This window comes from Pelophylax lessonae (assembly GCF_965119305.1).
Source record: "Pelophylax lessonae genome assembly, chromosome: 5".
Lineage (NCBI taxonomy): Eukaryota > Metazoa > Chordata > Amphibia > Anura > Ranidae > Pelophylax > Pelophylax lessonae.
The window spans coordinates 78184319-78202652 of record NC_138772.1 but is presented as its reverse complement, the minus strand read 5'-3'; the positions used below and the strand labels follow the sequence as shown (position 1 = coordinate 78202652).

The window sequence follows — 18334 nt, the reverse complement described above, 5'->3', positions numbered from 1 at the left end:
ATCCCAGTCTTAGTCCGTAGGGTTTAATATTAAGTTGACCCACCCTTTGCAGAGGTGACAGCTTCAACTCTTCTGGGAAGGCTGTTCACAAAGATCCCCTATACTTGGACCAAGTATTTCTGTCTTAGGTCTCCAGACTCTCACATGATGCAGTGACCTGGCCCCTCAATTTCCCCCAAACATTAGCCTAAGCTCAATGAAGGGTAAAACAAAAGACACTTTATTCCACAACTCACTTTCAATATATACAGTTTTAGGTGCTTGATTACATCATGCAAATGTATTGTATACAGAACATAATTAACATACCTGGCCATCTGGACAGACACAGGTGAATGACATTGCAGGCTCAGACAGGATTAGCATTATCATAATTGACTCCACAAACAACCAGCCCAAACATAGCCGAATACACATTCATAGAAGTGTGAACACATTTCACCTCTAAACAGATGAAAACAGAAGACATAGGCTCTCAGACTGCCCGTTTCCATTTTCAACACACCTTATTATAACTTAAGTGTCAATTAACATCCCCACTGTAGATGTCATTAGCATCTCTTTATTTTCTAAATGTGTGGAGAAGTCCTCTGCTGCAACAGGCAGCTTTAGGCCTGTAACATTGATCCCAGTCTGGGTCTGTATCTTGGGGTGGCATGGATTTGAGTCCAAAGCAACACTACTCCCATGGTCCTCCAGCATATACCCCCACACAGAGGTGCACTCCCCTACAAGCCAGGGCCCGTAGTCCGTGGGCAGGAGGCTGGCCTCCACACTCCTCCAGTAGTCCGTGGCAAACGTCACAGCAAATGGGCGTTCGTCGCAGTGTTCTTTATGGACCTTGCTTTGTGCACTGGTCCAAATCATTTGGTGGAGGGGGGGGGATTATAGTGTAGGTTTGTTTTTCAGGGGTTGGGCTTGGCCCCTTACTTCCAGTGAAGGGAACTCTTAGGGCTTCAGCATACCAAAACATTTTGGACAATTTCATGCTCCCAACTTTGTGGAAACAGTTTAGAGATGGTCCCGTCCTGTTCCAACATGACTGCGTACCAGTGCACAAACCAGGTCCAAAAAGACATGGATGAGCGAGTTTGGGGTGGAGGAACTTGACTGGCCTGCACAGAGTCCTGACCTTAACCCAACAGAACAACTTTGGGATGAATTAGAGTGGAGACTGTGAGCCAGGCCTTCTTGCCCACATCAGTGTCTGACCTCACATATGAGCTTCTGGAAGAATGGTCAAACATTCCCATAGACACACTCCTAAACCTTCTAAACAGCCTTCCCAGAAGAGTTTAAGCTGTTATAGCTGCAAAGTGTGGGCCAACTCAATATTGAACCCTACAGACTAATGAGATGCCATTAAAGTTCATGTGCGTGTATAGGCAGGTGTCCCAATACTTTTGGCAATATGGTGTATTTCGAAATACTAAATGATGCATAAAACTTAAATCAGTCAGTAAAGCATTAAAATGATCCTTCACTACATGCAAGTTCACTCTTTAGATGTACCCCACCCTCCCACATGTAGAAACACAGTATATTATTAAAAAAACATTAGAATTCTTCTAAAACTCTCTGGCTGGAAATTCTTTTGTTAAACCTTTTTTAGTAGCTCAAAAACAAGATCATACCTGGGGTGAGTACAGATCTAAACTTCGGAATGGGTTAACGGCGACAAGAATGTCCCCAACGTAAGTATATATCTGATCCCTGTTGTAGCGATTTTGCAGCTGTTCTGTCACAGAATTCTATAATACAAAATAAATATTATTATTTAAACCCAATGTTAGGCAGAGTAAATAGTTAAGTGAGTTAAACAGAAAAAATCCAATCTGCAGCACCTTGAGTAAAAAAACTAATCACGGAGACACCCACTTTACAAAAACATAGGGTGTTCGAAAATGTAGGAATTCTCAACCATATCCATATATGCATTCGCATATGGGGGGAAGACATGTGAACCCATCGCTGCACCCCTTAATTGCAAGTAGAAATCATTGTCAAACATTAAAAAAGGTATTTCCAAAATAATCTTATCAATGTAACAAAAAACGGTATCTGTGCCTCGCTATACAGTCCGTAAGCATGTAAAAGCACACACACCCATCTCATGCTCTATAGATGTGTTTAAAGTTGCTACATCCCATGTAACCAGAACAAAATGTTGAGGTAATGTCAGATCACTTAGCTTATTCAGAAAATCAGAGTCTGGAAATAGACAGGTGGGTGAATAGACAGGACAGACAGAACAAGAGAATTCCTTTTGTTTCACAATATCATTCCTCTTCTGTACAGATTTATTCAGTATTAAAAGACACTGGAGGATCCTTAGACAGGCTTTTCCTGATATTGACGAATTTAAATCCCCTCCTTTATCATCCTATAGGAGGGGTAGAACTATTAGGGACATGATTATCAAATCTGAATTCCAGAGTGAGAAAGTGAAGGGAGTACCAACGTTTTTAGGTCCAAAAAGAAATGGTTCTTTCACCTGCTTAACCTGTGTTCAGTGCTCTAGTATGATCAAGGGCACTTAATTTACACATCCCCGTACAGGGAAAACTATTAGCATTAAAGGATTTTACACGTGTCAGAGTACATATGTGATTTATATCCTTAAATGTCCATGTGCATTGTATTATGTGGGGGAGACCACTCAAAAAATTAAGGACAGGATATCTCAGCACAAATCCTCTTTTTGTTCCCCACAGTCTGAGTTACCAGTTGCTAAGCATTTTAAACAGTGTGGCCACACTGTAGCCCATATAAAATCACAACTTTATACTATTTATCCTAGAGGTTTGAATAAGGATTATGATTTACATCTGTTTTTATAAATATTTGTTTAAATTGTTAAATATTTTGTTTCTTTTTTTTCCCCCCTTTTTTTCCAGATGTTTCTATGGATAACCAGAAACACTTAAAGCGGAGTTCCGGGCACAAAAACAATTTTTTTTTTTGTGCCCCTCCGCTAGGTAGACCTCACCTGAAAAGGAATTGGATAGTTATTTTTTTTTTTTTTGTTTACTTACCTTGTAATTGAAGATCGAAGATACTCACCTCAGAGTACTTCCTCCCTCGGAGCCGCGGCTCACCCTGTCACTTCCTGTCTCGCTATGATTCCTGGGAGCTGAACGTCATAGCTCCCAGGAATCAATGCGATGGCACCGGCCCCGCTCGTCATTTCCGGGCGACGTCGCATTCCCCTGCTAAACAGCTTCTGGGCATGCCCAGAAGCTGTGGAGGAATGCAGCGCCGCACCGGAAGTGACGAGAGGGGCTGGTGCAGGCGCATTCTGGGACAAGAAGACGCGGAAGAAGACACAGAAGAGGACCGCGCCGGCTTCAGCTGCCCACAAGAGAGATGGAAACGCTGTGGAAGAAATTTTATAAGTAAGTATTTCTTCTTGCAGGTAAGTGCGAACCGGGACAGATCAGAGGCTAGCCATTGTGGAATGTGCTAGCCCTGCTTGTCCCGGGGGTATGTTTAGTAAAAAATGACTTCTGTGCCCGGAACTCCGCTTTAAATTGTGCATCTCCTGAATATTAGCTGTAATATTCATTTCTATTTTGCTTTGAGTGAAGATTATCCAGGTGATGCTAATTTCCAGTTGATGAGAGAAGTTGCTATACAATGAATGTGATCAGAACCTGATTTTCATGCTTGCTATAAATGATGAAGGATCTAAATAGATCCAAAACATTGTTATTTTGATGTCTCTGTGATGAGTTTTTTACTCAATAAATATACAAAGTGCTGCAGATTGGATCTTTTTCTGGTTTTCTACAGTATCTCACAAAAGTAAGTACACCCCACCGTTTTGTAAATATTTTATTATATCTTTTCATGTGACAACACTGAAATGACACTTTGCTACAATGTAAAGTAATGAGTATACGGCTTGTATAACTGTGTAAATTTGCTGTCCCCTCAAAATAACTTAACACACAGCCATTAATGTCTAAACCGCTGGCAACAAAAGTGAGTACACCCCTAAGTGAAAATGTCCAAATTGGGCCCAATTAGCCAATTTCCCTCTTGGGCGTCATGTGACTCGTTAGTGTTACAAGGTCTCAGGTGTGAATTGGGAGCAGGTGTGTAAAATTTGGTGTTATTGCTCTCACTTTCTCATACTGGTCACACAAAGTTCAACATGGCATGTCATGGCAAAGATCTCTCTGAGGATCTGAAAAAAGAATTGTTACTCTACATAAAGATGGCCTACGCTATAATAAGATTGCCATGACCCTGAAACTGAGCTGCAGCATGGTGGCCAAGACCATACAGCGATTTAACAGGACAGGTTCCACTCAGAACAGGCCTCGCCATGGTCAACCAAAGGAGTTAAGTGCACATGCTTAGCATCATATCCAGAGGTTGTCTTTGGGAAATAGATGTATGAGTGCTGCTAGCATTGCTGCAGAGGTTGAAGGGGTAGTGGGTCAGCCTGTCAGTGCTCAGACCATACGCCTCACACTGCATCAAATTGGTATGAATGTCTGTCATCCCAGAAGGAAACCTCTTCTTAGATGATGCACAAAAATGCCCACAAACAGTTTGCTGAAGACAAGCAGACTAAGGACATGGATTACTGGAACCATGTCCTGTGGTCTGATGAGACCAAGATTAACTTATGTGGTTCAGATGGTGTTAAGCAAGTGTGGCGGCAACCAGGTGAGGAGAACAAAGACAAGTGTGTCTTGCCTACAGTCAAGCATGGTGGTGGGAGTGTCATGGTCTGGGGCTACATGAGTGCTGCTGTCACTGGGAGGTACAGTCCATTGAGAGAACCAAGAATGCCAACATGTACTGTACTGAAGCAGAGCATGATCCCCTCTCTTTGGAGACTTGGCCACAGGGCAGTATTCTGACATGATAACGACCCCAAACACACCTCCAAGATGACCACTGCCTTGCTAAAGAAGCTGAGGGTAAAGGTGATGGACTTGCCAAGCATGACTCTAGACCTAAACTCTATTGAGCATATGTGGGGCATCCTCAAACAGGAGGTGGAGGAGCGCAAGGTCTCCAACATCCACTAGCTCCATGATGTCATCATGGAGGAGTGGAAGAGGACTCCAGTGGCAACCTGTGAAGCTCTGGTGAACTCCATGCCCAAGAGGGTTAAGGCAGTGCTGGAAAACAATGGTGGCCACACAAAATATTGACACTTTGGGCCCAATTTGGACATTTTAACTTAGGGGTGTACTCACTTTTGTTGCCAGCGGTTTAGACATTAATAGCTGTGTGTTGAGTTGTTTTGAGAGGACAGCAAATTTACACTGTTATACAAGCTGTACTACTTTACATTGTAGCAAAGTGTCATTTCTTCAGTGTTGTCACATGAAAAGATATAATAAAATATTTACAAAAATGTGTACTCATGGGGGGGTGTACTCATTTTTGTGAGATACCGTATATACTGGAGTCTGGGTGATCTCCACTGCCTACTCTGCACCTGAAGAATTGAGTTACAAACTGGATGTGTGCAGTCCTGACCTGTCTGTGTATTTTGTTAAGTGAGTTAAATACAGAGCTTTTGGCCAGACTTAAGAAGTCAAATAAAAATAACCCTTTTCCCAACATGCAGTGCTATTTGCAATTGTCTAAACACAAAAAGGAATTTACCTTTTTATTTTAGATTACCAGCTTTTTGCCCTTTATTCTCACTGTCAAAATCAGAGGTGCAACAGTGAAGAAAGGAGGTTATGTTACAAAAAAATTGAAATGCAGAGTTTTGAATGCATTACTTTAGTCTTTAATGCAAATGTTTGTTTTCAGACTGTTTTAAGAAAATAAGGCCCATAAAGCTTTGGAAAAAAATGAAAGTCTTAAATGAAAATTTAACTTTTAGAGGACTTTTTTTGGGGATGTCCCATTTCCCCCTCAATGTAACCCACAGAGTACAATACTTGTGTGAAAAATGTTCCGGACAGGCCCTGTATCTAGTTCTGTATATGCCACAGCCTCATTCATTCCTACGTATGTCTGGTCCATAAGCTGGCCACACAATAATCAAAACCGGGCCAGTCCAGCAGGGACAAGGTGAATTTTTATCAGTGTGTGTGCTCCCATGTTCAGCAGAAGTCAATTGTTTAATTGACTTCTGTTGAAGGGACATGATGGGAAACTTCCCATCGATCAGCATGTCATTTGTGTGGATGGAAACATTTTTTAATTTTTTTTTTCATTTAGTTAGCTAACCATGTATGGCTGGCTTTACTCATGGTGGACATAGTCATTCAAAGGAGTATGAAATTAAGTTAATCATGCAGATGGACCCAGCCAATAACAAGAATTAGACTGTGGGACACTTTGTCTGAAGATCTCCACTCGATCTACATTTAATCTATACTTCGGGAGTGGGAAAAGCTTTAAAGACTAAATGTGAAGTTGCCATGCAAAATAATTTATTAATTTAAAAATTTCAATGTGCTGTAAATTACCAATGATCTATAATCTGACGAAAACAGATATTAAATAGTTGATTCGTTTTCAAGTGTAGAGGCCTAGTTTGACAAGCAACACGCTGGGACTCCATCCTATACTGTTTTATTTCAATAAAGTTGGGAAGTGTTTGTACCTCTGTCAGAATTTCATTGCTTGACCAGAGAAAGAAAGGGAATCCAGAATCAAAGGGTGTTTCTTATTCATAGATGCTTTATTCATTTATTTTAATCACAGCTAAGGTGTTTTGGGGTTTAATTATCCATTCCTTTGATTAGGGCTTTAGGTAAAAACTATCAGTGTAAAATGCAAGGTGTCATCACTAGTAGTACACTAACATGTGTACTAGTAAAAATGGACCTTGCAGTAAAATGCAGGATCCACTTACCAGGTCCATCCCCTGCCCCCCTGTAGATATTGCAGCTTAATTGTACATCATAAAATTGGCAAATTCCCCTGAAGATGTCATTCTTTGACAAAACGTGCATAGGGCAGTGCCTACACGTGATGCCTTCACACTATCTGATTGCCAAAACACTTGTGTTTGGAGATTGCCTAGGCTATAATAAGATTGCCACGACCCTGAAACTGAGCTGCTGCATGGTGGCCAAGACCATACAGCGGTTTAACAGGACAGATTCCACTCAGAACAGGCCTCGCCATGGTCAACCAAGGAAGTTAAGTGCACATGCTTAGCATCATATCCAGAGGTTGTCTTTGGGAAATAGATGTATGAATGCTGCTAGCGTTGCTGCAGAGGTTGAAGGGGTAGTGGGTCAGTCTGTCAGTGCTCAGACCATACGCCTCACACTGCATCAAATTGGTATGAATGGCTGTCATCCCAGAAGGAAACCTCTTCTTAGATGATGCACAAAAAAACCCACAAACAGTTTGCTTAAGACAAGCAGACTAAGGACATGGATTACTGGAACCATGTCCTGTGGTCTGATGAGACCAAGATTAACTTATGTGGTTCAGATGCTGTTAAGCAAGTGTGGCGGCAACCAGGTGAGGAGAACAAAGACAAGTGTGTCTTGCCTACAGTCAAGCATGGTGGTGGGAGTGTCATGGTCTGGGGCTGCAAGGGTGCTGCTGTCACTGGGAGGTAAAGTCCATTGAGAGAACCAAGAATGCCAACATGTACTGTACTGAAGCAGAGCATGATCCCCTCTCTTTGGAGACTTGGCCACAGGGCAGTATTCTGACATGATAACGACCCCAAACACACCTCCAAGACGACCACTGCCTTGCTAAAGAAGCTGAGGGTAAAGGTGATGGACTTGCCAAGCATGTCTCTAGACCTAAACCCTATTGAGCATCTGTGGGGCATCCTCAAACAGAAGGTGGAGGAGCGCAAGGTCTCCAACATCCACTAGCTCCATGATGTCATCATGGAGGAGTGGAAGAGGACTTCAGTGGCAACCTGTGAAGCTCTGGTGAACTCCATGCCCAAGAGGGTTAAGGCAGTGCTGGAAAATAATGGTGGCCACACAAAATATTGACACTTTGGGCCCAATTTGGACATTTTAACTTAGGGGTGTACTCACTTTTGTTGCCAGCGGTTTAGACATTAATAGCTGTGTGTTGAGCTATTTTGAGAGGACAGCAAATTTACACTGTTATACAAGCTGTACACTCACTACTTTACATTGTAGCGAGTTACATACTGGATGTGTGCAGTCCTGACCTGTCTGTGTATTTTGTTAAGTGAGTTGATCTTATATCACGGGTGATATCACTGTGGTGATCAGCATTGAATGTAACAACTATCTATTTCTTGGATTGGAGCAGCAGTTGTACAAGGACATCTGTACATTGTGTGGACTTTTTGGGCGCATCATGAGACAGATAAATGTACACAAAATGTTAAAATAGACATTTATTAATTCCATATTAAAACCACTACAAATTAAAATGACGGTGCTGACCTAAGAGGGGGTTCAGCTAATCGAACATACATATAAGAGGATATTATCTACTAGGTATAAGTCATGTACAAAATGAAAATTGACCAAAGAACAGACGTACTCTCACATCTACGTGATCTTGATATGTATTGTAGCTTTTTCATTTTGTACATGACTTATACCTAGTAGATAATATCCTCTTATATGTATGTTCGGTTAGCTGAACCCCCCCCCCCCCCTCTTAGGTCAGCTCCGTCATTTTAATTTGTATTGGTTTTAGTATGGAATTCATAAATGTCTATTTTAACATTTTGTGTACATTTATCTGTCTCAGGATGTGCCATAAAGTCCACACAATTTACAAAAGTTTCCTTGTACAACTGCTGCTCCAATTTTTGAATATTAGGATTTGGGCACAGTTTTGATAGCTCCTTTTTTTATCTATTTCTTGGATTGCTTATATTTATTGGATAAGCAATTTGCACTCTGATATGGAACTACACACCTTATATTTTTTTGGATGTTGCACATAAATTACCCTTTTTTAAATTTTTTAATTCATGAATTGGGAATTTTTATTTGTTTATAGGATTTGAATATTGATTTTAATATGTTGGTGTATTTTTTATGAAATGTAAATTTGCATTTATTTAACATTTTTGCACTTTATAAATTGAAATTTTTATCATCAATTTATATTAGAGTTTTATGCATATTAAGTACGGTATTTTTTCTATAATGTTGTATAAATTTAGCACCACACTATTTGATTTAGTTTTACATCATAAAAAAATTGGATTATTTAAGCAGGGTTGGATGTCACTATCCTTTCAGCCAGATTGCTGGCAAACAATGAGTATCCCAAATCTCATGTTGGGGGATTCTAACTCAACAGCTAGCAAGAGCACCTTCACATTAAATTTGGACTGATCTTTATTTCCTAGGATCTTTTGGGAAGGACCTTGCCTAGGCACCTGGTAAGAATACAATTTAGCTCTTTTTTTTACAGGAACATTTTTAAAGTACTATTGGGGATCAGTTTTTAAAGGGTTAGGGGGCTTGGGGATTTCATTGGAATTTCTCCTATCTTCATTTCCTGATGCAGGAAGTATGGGGAAAATCTGCCCACTGGGGGATAAAGACAGAAATAAAATGATATTGTTTTTATTTTAAAAATGCTAATAATTTACAGCAAGGAAAATACCACTTGTTATTCTATTGTGAATCAAGCCCATTAAGTACATGTTATTTTTAATTCTTAGATAGGTATATGGGCCTATTATTGTTTTGCTGTCTATAGAGAGATTTCCTGTTGCTTCCTGTCATAGCATAGCAAAAAATTGAGAAGATATCTCACTAAAGTGAGGGAAGCTCCCCTTATAGATAGTGGTCCAAGGAAAAGGTACCTCCAATGGAAGATGTACCCTCACTTCTTTGTCTGTTCTATAAAAATTTGGTTTTCCCATCTCTTTTCTTTTCCATTGACAGTCGTTACCAGAGCAAGAAGTAAGAGGAAATCTCTAAAAAGTGTGGGAGATCCCCATCTAAGACAATTGTCACCAGAACAAGAAGTTAGTGGAAATCACTTGAAAATGAAGGGTGTTCTGGTCTTATAACACCAGAACAAGTGACTCCATTGAAAGATTCCATCTGTTTTTCTAGCAATAGCTGTAAACGTTTGGATTTACCTTCACATCAGAAAAAGTCTTCACATTTATTTTCTATGGTATTTGATAAAATATTGAATGAAATGCAATCCTACCTCATCTAGAACTTCCAAGGCTGCCAGATCATCCACATCATTCTGGTTGGGTGTCATAGACTCTCTGAAAATCCCCTTTTTTGTATGAATCCGCTCATGCCTAAGGAGCAAGCAATAGACTTTCCCTTAATAATTTGACCTTATAAAAAAAAGTAATCCTCAGTGATTCAAAAAATAAAAACAGGAATCAACTTCAGACAACAGAAAAAAGCAGGGTATAACATTCCGCATTAGTAGAGAAATAAATGTGAGAATCCAAATTCTGGAGTTGTTGGAGAAACCCAATCTGTTTTCTCATCTAGAAAGCACTGTGAGGATCTAAGTAAAAGAGGCTCATTTACAGTCAAATGATATACTTAGCAGAATATAGTTCAGGTACTTGCGTCCTGGTAACAGAATATGTTTTGAATAAATACAAATTGTATTGAAACATATCAGGCTTCAAACACTGCAATAAACCTCAGACATGGCTGACACCAGCCATATACTTTTACTGTTCCATCTCATAAAATGACACTTGTGAATGCAAATATCTTTACCAGAATGTGATGTCATATTTTGGAGTCTGTTCATCAAAAAAAGTTGAAGTCAAACAAATCTGATTAATTTGCAACTTATAAAGCTGCAAAAAAACATCTAGTAAATAATGTAGAAACATAGAAAAGAGCAGAAAAAGACCAAATGGTCTATTGATTTTGCCATGTTTAAAATACATTTTTAAATAAATAAATATATATATATATATATATATATATATATATATATATATATATATATATATATATATATTTATTAATTTTTAACTTTATTGTATTTTGAATATACATCCGCACTATATTGTCAAAAGTATTGGAACGCCTGCCTTTACATGCACATAAAATGGCATCCCAGTGTTAGTCCTTAGGGTTCAATATTGAGTTGGCCCACCCTTTGCAGCTATAATTGCTTCAGCTCTTCTGAGAAGGCTGTTCAAAAGGTTTAGGAGTGTATCTATGGGAATGTTTAAGCAGGCTAGTCAAGTCCCTCCACCCCAGACTCGCTCATCCATGTCTTTATGGACCTTGCTTTGTGCACTGGTCCAAATCATTTTGTGGAGGGGGGATTATGGTGAAGGGTTGTTTTTCAGGGGTTGGACTTAGCCCCTTAGTTCCATTGAAGGGAACTCTTAAAGTGTCAGCATACCAAGACATTTTGGACAATTTTATGCTCTCAACTTTGTGGGAACAATTTGGGCCTGGCCCCTTCCTGTTCCCATATGACTGCGCATCAGTGCAGAAAACAAGGTCCATAAAGTCCATGAGTCCTGACCTCAGAGCGGAGATTGCAAGTGCCTGACCTCAAAAATGCACTTCTGAAAGAATGGTCAAACATTCCCATAGTCACACTCCTAAACCTTGTGGACAGCCTTCCCAGAATAGTTGAAGATGTTATAGCTGCAAAGAGTGGGCCAACTCAATATTGAACCCTACGGACTAAGACTGGGATGCCATTAAAGTTCATGTGCGTGTAAAGGCAGGCATTCCAATACTTTTGACAATATAGTATATGTTTTCCCCAAACATAATCAACTCCACTTACTGTTGACTGACTCACTACCTCCGCTGAAAGTCTATTCCTTCAGTAAAATATTACTTTCCAAGATAGGATTTGAACTTTCCTCCTGCTAGTTTGAGGTCATCATGTCCCCATGTTCTTAATCTTAGCTTCATATTGAAAATACTGTCCTCTTGAATTACTCATGTAATACTATTGTGAACTGCAGAGGTCCAACATATTCCCCGGAAATCTGAAACACCTTGGGGGCGTGTCAGATCTCTGCTGAGAGACCACAGCTTCCACATAGGTTGAGTGTGTTTTTCTCTGCAGCAATCTGGTAGGGAAAAGGATTTTCTACTCAGGCTATTTTCAAAATAAAATATACTTTAAGACTTTTGACACCTTTTATTTAGCATTTGGAATGTGTTTAGCTAGTTTCAGTTGGACTTTAAAATTGAAGCTTAAGTTTAGCCAAAAAAACATTTTCTTCCCTACAGATTTAGTGAAATTACTTACCTGTAATAAAGTATTTTCCAAGATATGCAAGCTGCAGGATTCTGTTAAAATCTGCACTGCAGAGCTGCCCTGTCCTAACAGTTTCGTGTCTATGGACTCAGCTGCAAAAATGATGATCTGGTGACTCACCACCTTTGCTCTCTCCTGAAAAAAGTTATTTTGCTTATACCTAATACACTGACTGTAACGCAACCTGTGAATTGGGGGGAGAATCCTGTGACTGATCAGACCCCCCCCACCCCCCATTCACAGATTGTTTGTCAGGGAGGGTAAGCAGTTAAATAACTTTTCTCAGTGAAGGAAACAGTGAAGGTGGTTCATCCTTAGTGCAGCTCAGTCAAGGGACCTGAAGATGGTAACACTCACAATGCAGGAAGTTCAGCAGCAGGAAGAGGACAGGGCAGCCCTACAGTGAGGATTTATATAGAATCTAGCCGCTTGCACATTGTGGGACATATCTCATTTCAAGTAAGGTATATAACTAAAGCTGTAGAAAAAACAAAATATTTAACTTTTGTCCATTAAGGTGTGTTGACAACCCAGTTGTCTTAAAGGATAACTAAAGGTAAAACTTTTTTTTTTGTTTTGGATAGAGTAGAGATAGAACACCTGTCAGTTTGTATTGCTGTCTGTGCCCCCATTAGGGAGATTCACCCTCTCTATTCATCCTGTTTACCATTATCATTTAAAGTGAAAGTAAAAGAAAATCCCACAATTTTGGGTTGTCCCCAGAAAAGTAATAGAGGGGACATTTTTCAATGGGGACACTAGTTCTGGTGACCTTAATTTGCAGGGATCCGTTGGAGCCGGGCTGACAGGGAGCCTGTGTGCTCACCTCCTGAGGAAGGAAGGGGCTGGCTGCCTTCAGCTGGCAGTGTGGGATAAAGCCTGGGGAGCAGAAGGGCTCATGTCCACCAGCCGTTGTCCTTCAGACCCGAAGTGCACAGTTGACCTGGGAGCCCAGTACATTACTGTCACCCCGGACTATGCTCAGAGGCACAAAGGCACAAACTGTTTCATGATGAGCTAGTGGCAAAGGGAATCCTAAAACCATTAAATTCTGTAGTTAGGTTGAACTGGATGGACTGATGTCTTTTTTCAACCTCACTAACTATGTAACTATATGTATCTATGTAGGGATTTCCTCTCATTTCCTGTTCGACTATGAGACAGGAAGTGAAGGGCAATCTCCACAATGGGACAGAGACGGTGAAAAAAATCTGACAGGGTTTACAACCCTCCCTTGCTCTATCCAAAATGAAAAAAAAAAATGTTTGCCTATAGTTCTACTTTAAGACAACACACATTAACCCATGACATAATGCACCTTAAAAGTGTGATTGGGCCCTTTCAATGAGGAAGGGCACCAGACGGGTGACATTTATTTCTTTATATATGTTTGCATGTTTTAATAAAATATGTTCTCTTACTCAGATAATACTCTTTATAATGTCACTGTAATTGGGCAGGCACAATAAAAACTGTTTTTTACCTCTTTTTTTCCATTATCCCCATTTGCTGATGGATGTCTATGAATTCCATTAGCTGCTTTTGAAGTGCTCTTTCATTATGTCTAATTTGCCTAATAAATGCATGTTCCAAAAGATCACACACTGTGGGACGTTTCTCAAAGTCTTTTGTGAGGCACCTTAAAGATAAAAGAAATGGGAAAAATCAGAATAAAAATGTCAGCTTACTTTTCCCCTGACACTGTTCCATGATGTAAAGATCTGGATTCTGGACCATCAGGAGTTTGCTTTGTCAGGGGACAGAGCTAACTTTTGCATTGGGAAACATATGTTACAACTATCATTATACAGTTTATAGACAGAAGGGTAAACAATACAGGTAATAAGAAAATATGATGTTTACTTCCATAATTTGAATAGGGATCAGAGTCCCTAGAAAATATAACTAGTAGGAAAAAGCACCCATAGGTTACAAAACAACTTTGGATAGACTTAGCATTTAATGATATTAGAAATATCACTCATTTTAAAAGTTGAAAATCACTCTACAAAGATGACCTAAATACTGTATATATTTTAGCCATCCTTAAGCTTCTGATTTGCATCATTTTGCTTGAACCTGCACCTGTTATTTTGCTTGCATGGAAATGCCAGTATTTTCCTAGAATTTGCATTGAAACATTTGCATTTTCAAACTAAAAATCTGCATCCAGGGCCGGATTTCCATCACTTGGACCTGTATTTTTGGCACCCAAAACAGCAACCCCCTGCTAGAATCACTGTATTTTCTTGTTTAACTTGTATTAACCTGGCTTACCATATTGTGACAATGTGTAAATATATTTATATCCACTAGAAAAACAGTGTGTAACATGCTAACTGTACAGGGATTGAGTGTACCCCAATGAGCAGTGTGGTCATCACTACTATTGCCTCACCACTACTTACTGATTCTGGAATTAAAAATAAATAATTAAACTTCCTAGGTGGGTTGCCGGTTAATGATTGAATTTCAACCAATTATTTATTATTTCAAAACAAAAAGAACCAATCTATTACATGAAAAGAAGGTAGAAGTTGAACTACACATGGTAGAAGTTGAACTACACATAAGGTAACCAATTTGTATTGCTAACAGTAGACTTCAATATGTCCATTACCATCTTTATAATTGGGCCCTTCTAAAATGATTTGATTACTAAAAATGGTAGTTTACTGCTGGCATTTGAGAACATCTTGATCAGTGAATTTTACTCCAAGATATCTCTTTGGAATTAAACCAGAAGTGCCACCACTTTTAATTGCATTATCATAGTACTTAGGGCCAGCCATACAAACCTCCACACACTGGGACTCTGAAGTCGGTGGAGAAGCATTAAACATAAATGAGTGTTCAAAAGAAACAAAAAAAAGTGGGTGAAGAGCCCAGTCATGTGACCTAGTAAAGTTTCATGACCTGCTCTACTTCAATCAAGGAGCTCTTTTCCCTAATGAACCTTGTAGGCTAATGAACTGTGGCACCAGCTACATATTGCAGGACAATATTCATGAATGGGTGGGACGGGGTGGACACAGAGAAGCAAAGTATAATAGACAGTTAATAATGATATCCGCCTGCCTTTATAACTGATATTCTTAGTCTTTACAGAATACATAATCAAGTAATTGAGTAATCAAGACCCGCCCCACTTTCAATTGTCACAATCAAGAATTTTGATGGTAGATTGTGGTAAACTATTTAGTCATTTTGGTGATTCATAGCTGATGAAAGAACATAAAATTTCATTAAAATTTGGTATTTTATGAGTAGCAATACAAACATACATATGTCTTTTGGATGAAGGACAATTATATTTGCAGTTTGTTTGCAATATGTTTTAAGCTGTCAGAAAAAGCACCTGGAAGAAATATGCAGACATGGGTAAAACATAAATTCTATTCATATGGTTCCCTGGTGGGAATAGGACCCGGAACATAAACACTAATGTTATTCATCATACACTATGACTCTCTTGGACCAATGGGCACCTCCGCGGTTTAAAACACAGACAAGTTTTTTGAGCCCCTCCTATCCAAGAAGCACACCACCCACCTGGGAGCCCCCCAGAGGATTTAAGATCAGGACACCTGAGGCATCAAGGGCAACCACTTATATCTTGGATAGTTTTACCTACCTGCGAACGCAGAGGGTTATGTGCCTTACCCCACAAGATGACCGCAACCTCACTAATTGTATGCTATTCTATTTTTCTCTAAACCATACCATGGGTCCTCATTCTGCCTCATTGGCTTGACCTTCTGTGAACTCTGAGGACCACTAACACTCATATCTAGGACCCAGAACACCAACTGCCACAGTGGCCACAGTGATAGTCACTGGTTTATACAGTTTTTCGACATGCTTACAAAGTCTGTATTATGTCATGCTTCAAACCTTAAATGTCTCATTTTCCTTTAACTTATACACTATAGGCTGCATGTTTTTTTCTTTTAAATAAGATCTTTAAAGATAATTAGGTTAATAACTGCTCTCATAACTGTGAAAAATACCAAATGGGATTAACAGCTATATGTTAATAGGATTGTTTGGCACTACTATTGTATTGTATACTATGTTTTCAGTCTTCATTCAAGTTTTCATATGAGGAAAATATGCTTTGTAATGTATCTAGAAATAGGATTTAGCTTATCTTGGCCTAATTATTTATCTTAAAGTAAATCAAATTTAACCTTAACAGTTTCAAAAATAAAAACAATGCTGAAATGTAGAAACATGGCTCTGTAAGTTACTGTTTTTGTCTTCGTATTACTACTGTTCACATTGTGGTGTCCGTTGGATCCTAGAACTAAGCAGTACATGTGGCTTTGAATTCTCTCCACGCTGATATTAAACCCCACTTGAATGGCTTATCATTTTTTTTAATTTGTCCCCAGAACAAAAGGTAAGTGCAAGCATTCTAATGGTGATACCTTTTCCAGGGACAGCTGTTGAAGAAGGTAATGCCATTACTTTGGGGGGGGGGGGGTTCCTCTAATTTCCTGTTGTGACTCAGGGACAAGAAGTGAAGAAAAATATACCCATTAGGACACAGATTAGACAGGAGATAGACTGGTTGCAGATTTAATCTTTCCCCACTCTACCAAAAGCTAAACAAAGTTTGGCTATACATACACATTAACTACATTCAAATTAGCAATGGTAGTAAAGAGTAACATGTCCATTTATTGACTGATAAACCATTGTAGACCTTATCAATCATATGATGGCTACATTGCCCATGTAACAGCATAGTATAGTTTCCTCTTTTGTTGTTAGTAGTGATTAAGGAAATTTGAATTTTTCCTTCATTTTGGTAAAAATCAGGATATTTTGGCAAGATTTAGCTTTTTAGCTAAATACACTAAAATTGGGAAAGCTAAAAGAAGATTGTTTTTAGATGTACAGTGGGTCATATATAGCTTCTGAGTGTTAAGGTGAGGGTAACGTAAGCTCCTTTAAACTATTCTGAACCTTTTCTTGAGCCTCAAAAGCACCATCGTTAGCTGATAGCATTAGACACCGAGGAACTCTAATGGCTATGCAAAACCTAGCCCTAAATTAGTTAAAGCTAACACTAAGTTTAATCACAAAGTCATGTGACCACCCTTTCAGTGCTGACATAACATTTACATGACTTTGTTTATAAACCAAGGGTTGAGGTTAATGTTAGGGTTAAAGAAGTGTTAGCATTAGGCACATGTCACACTTGTTACCCTATTGCTGGTGAAAATTCACTAGCAACAGGATTGCTAAAAAGTGCTGTGAAAATACTTACCTACTTCCATAGGTCTTTCCATACGATGACTATGCTGAAAAATGTCACTAGCAAGCAGGAAGATGACACGTCGCTCATTCAGCCACTGAAAGAGCAACCTATGAAAATGGGTGAGTATTTCTCTGCCCTGTCATGTCCTGGTTCTCTAGGTTCTCTAGTGTGACATTGTTTTTTTATGCAAATTTTACATAAGCATAATAAAATTTGGGGTCAAGTAATTAAATGTTATGGCAAAAACGACTTTACTGATTCCTAGTCCCTGGAGAAATTCAGAAATTGAGTGATATTCCCCTCTCAACAAATGAACACCAAACGAGGTCAGGACAACCGATCGTCACATGTGAGTTTCTTTGCAGTAGAATACAAGTCATACCTAGTTTATTACAAAGGTAAAGGTTTTCTACTACCTTACCAGTCCAAGACACTTCTTAAATACAATATAGGCACCTGCCTCCTATGAAAGGCTCTTAACTAGGGTTGAGCGGACACCTAGATGTCCGTGTTCGACGGGTTCGGCCGAACTTTAAAAAAAAGTCCGGGTCCGTGTCCCGGACTTTTACCGAACTTTTCCCGGACACCGAACCCCATTGAAGTCAATGGGGACCCGAACTTTAAGGCACTAAAATGGCTCTAAAACACCAAAGGAAAGGGCTAGAGTGCTGCAAATGGCAGCAAAACGTAATTAAGAGCATGGCAAGTGCTCTGCAAACAAATGTGGATAGGGAAATAACTTAAAACAACAAAAAAAAACAGAAAAATAAAACAATGTTCTTCTTCATCTCTGAAGGACGAGGCCCATATGGAGTAGGAGGGAGGTTGAGGTGGTGGTGGATGTGGCGGTGACATAGGCGTGCGCACAGGGTGTGCTGGGTGTGCCTG

The 18334-nt window shown here is 39.5% G+C and overlaps 1 protein-coding gene across 1 annotated transcript in view; it reads right to left on the bottom strand.

Annotated features, from left to right (window-relative positions):
• The window catches only part of MYO3A (myosin IIIA), a 312359-nt gene that overhangs the window by 160594 nt on the left and 133431 nt on the right, over nt 1-18334 (bottom strand). The window contains exons 9-11 of the mRNA XM_082259576.1: nt 13664-13819; nt 10120-10219; nt 1635-1751 (exon numbers count right to left, since the gene is read on the bottom strand). Of these exons, the coding sequence (XP_082115702.1) occupies nt 1635-1751; nt 10120-10219; nt 13664-13819 (373 nt within the window). The remainder of the gene's footprint in view (nt 1-1634; nt 1752-10119; nt 10220-13663; nt 13820-18334) is intronic.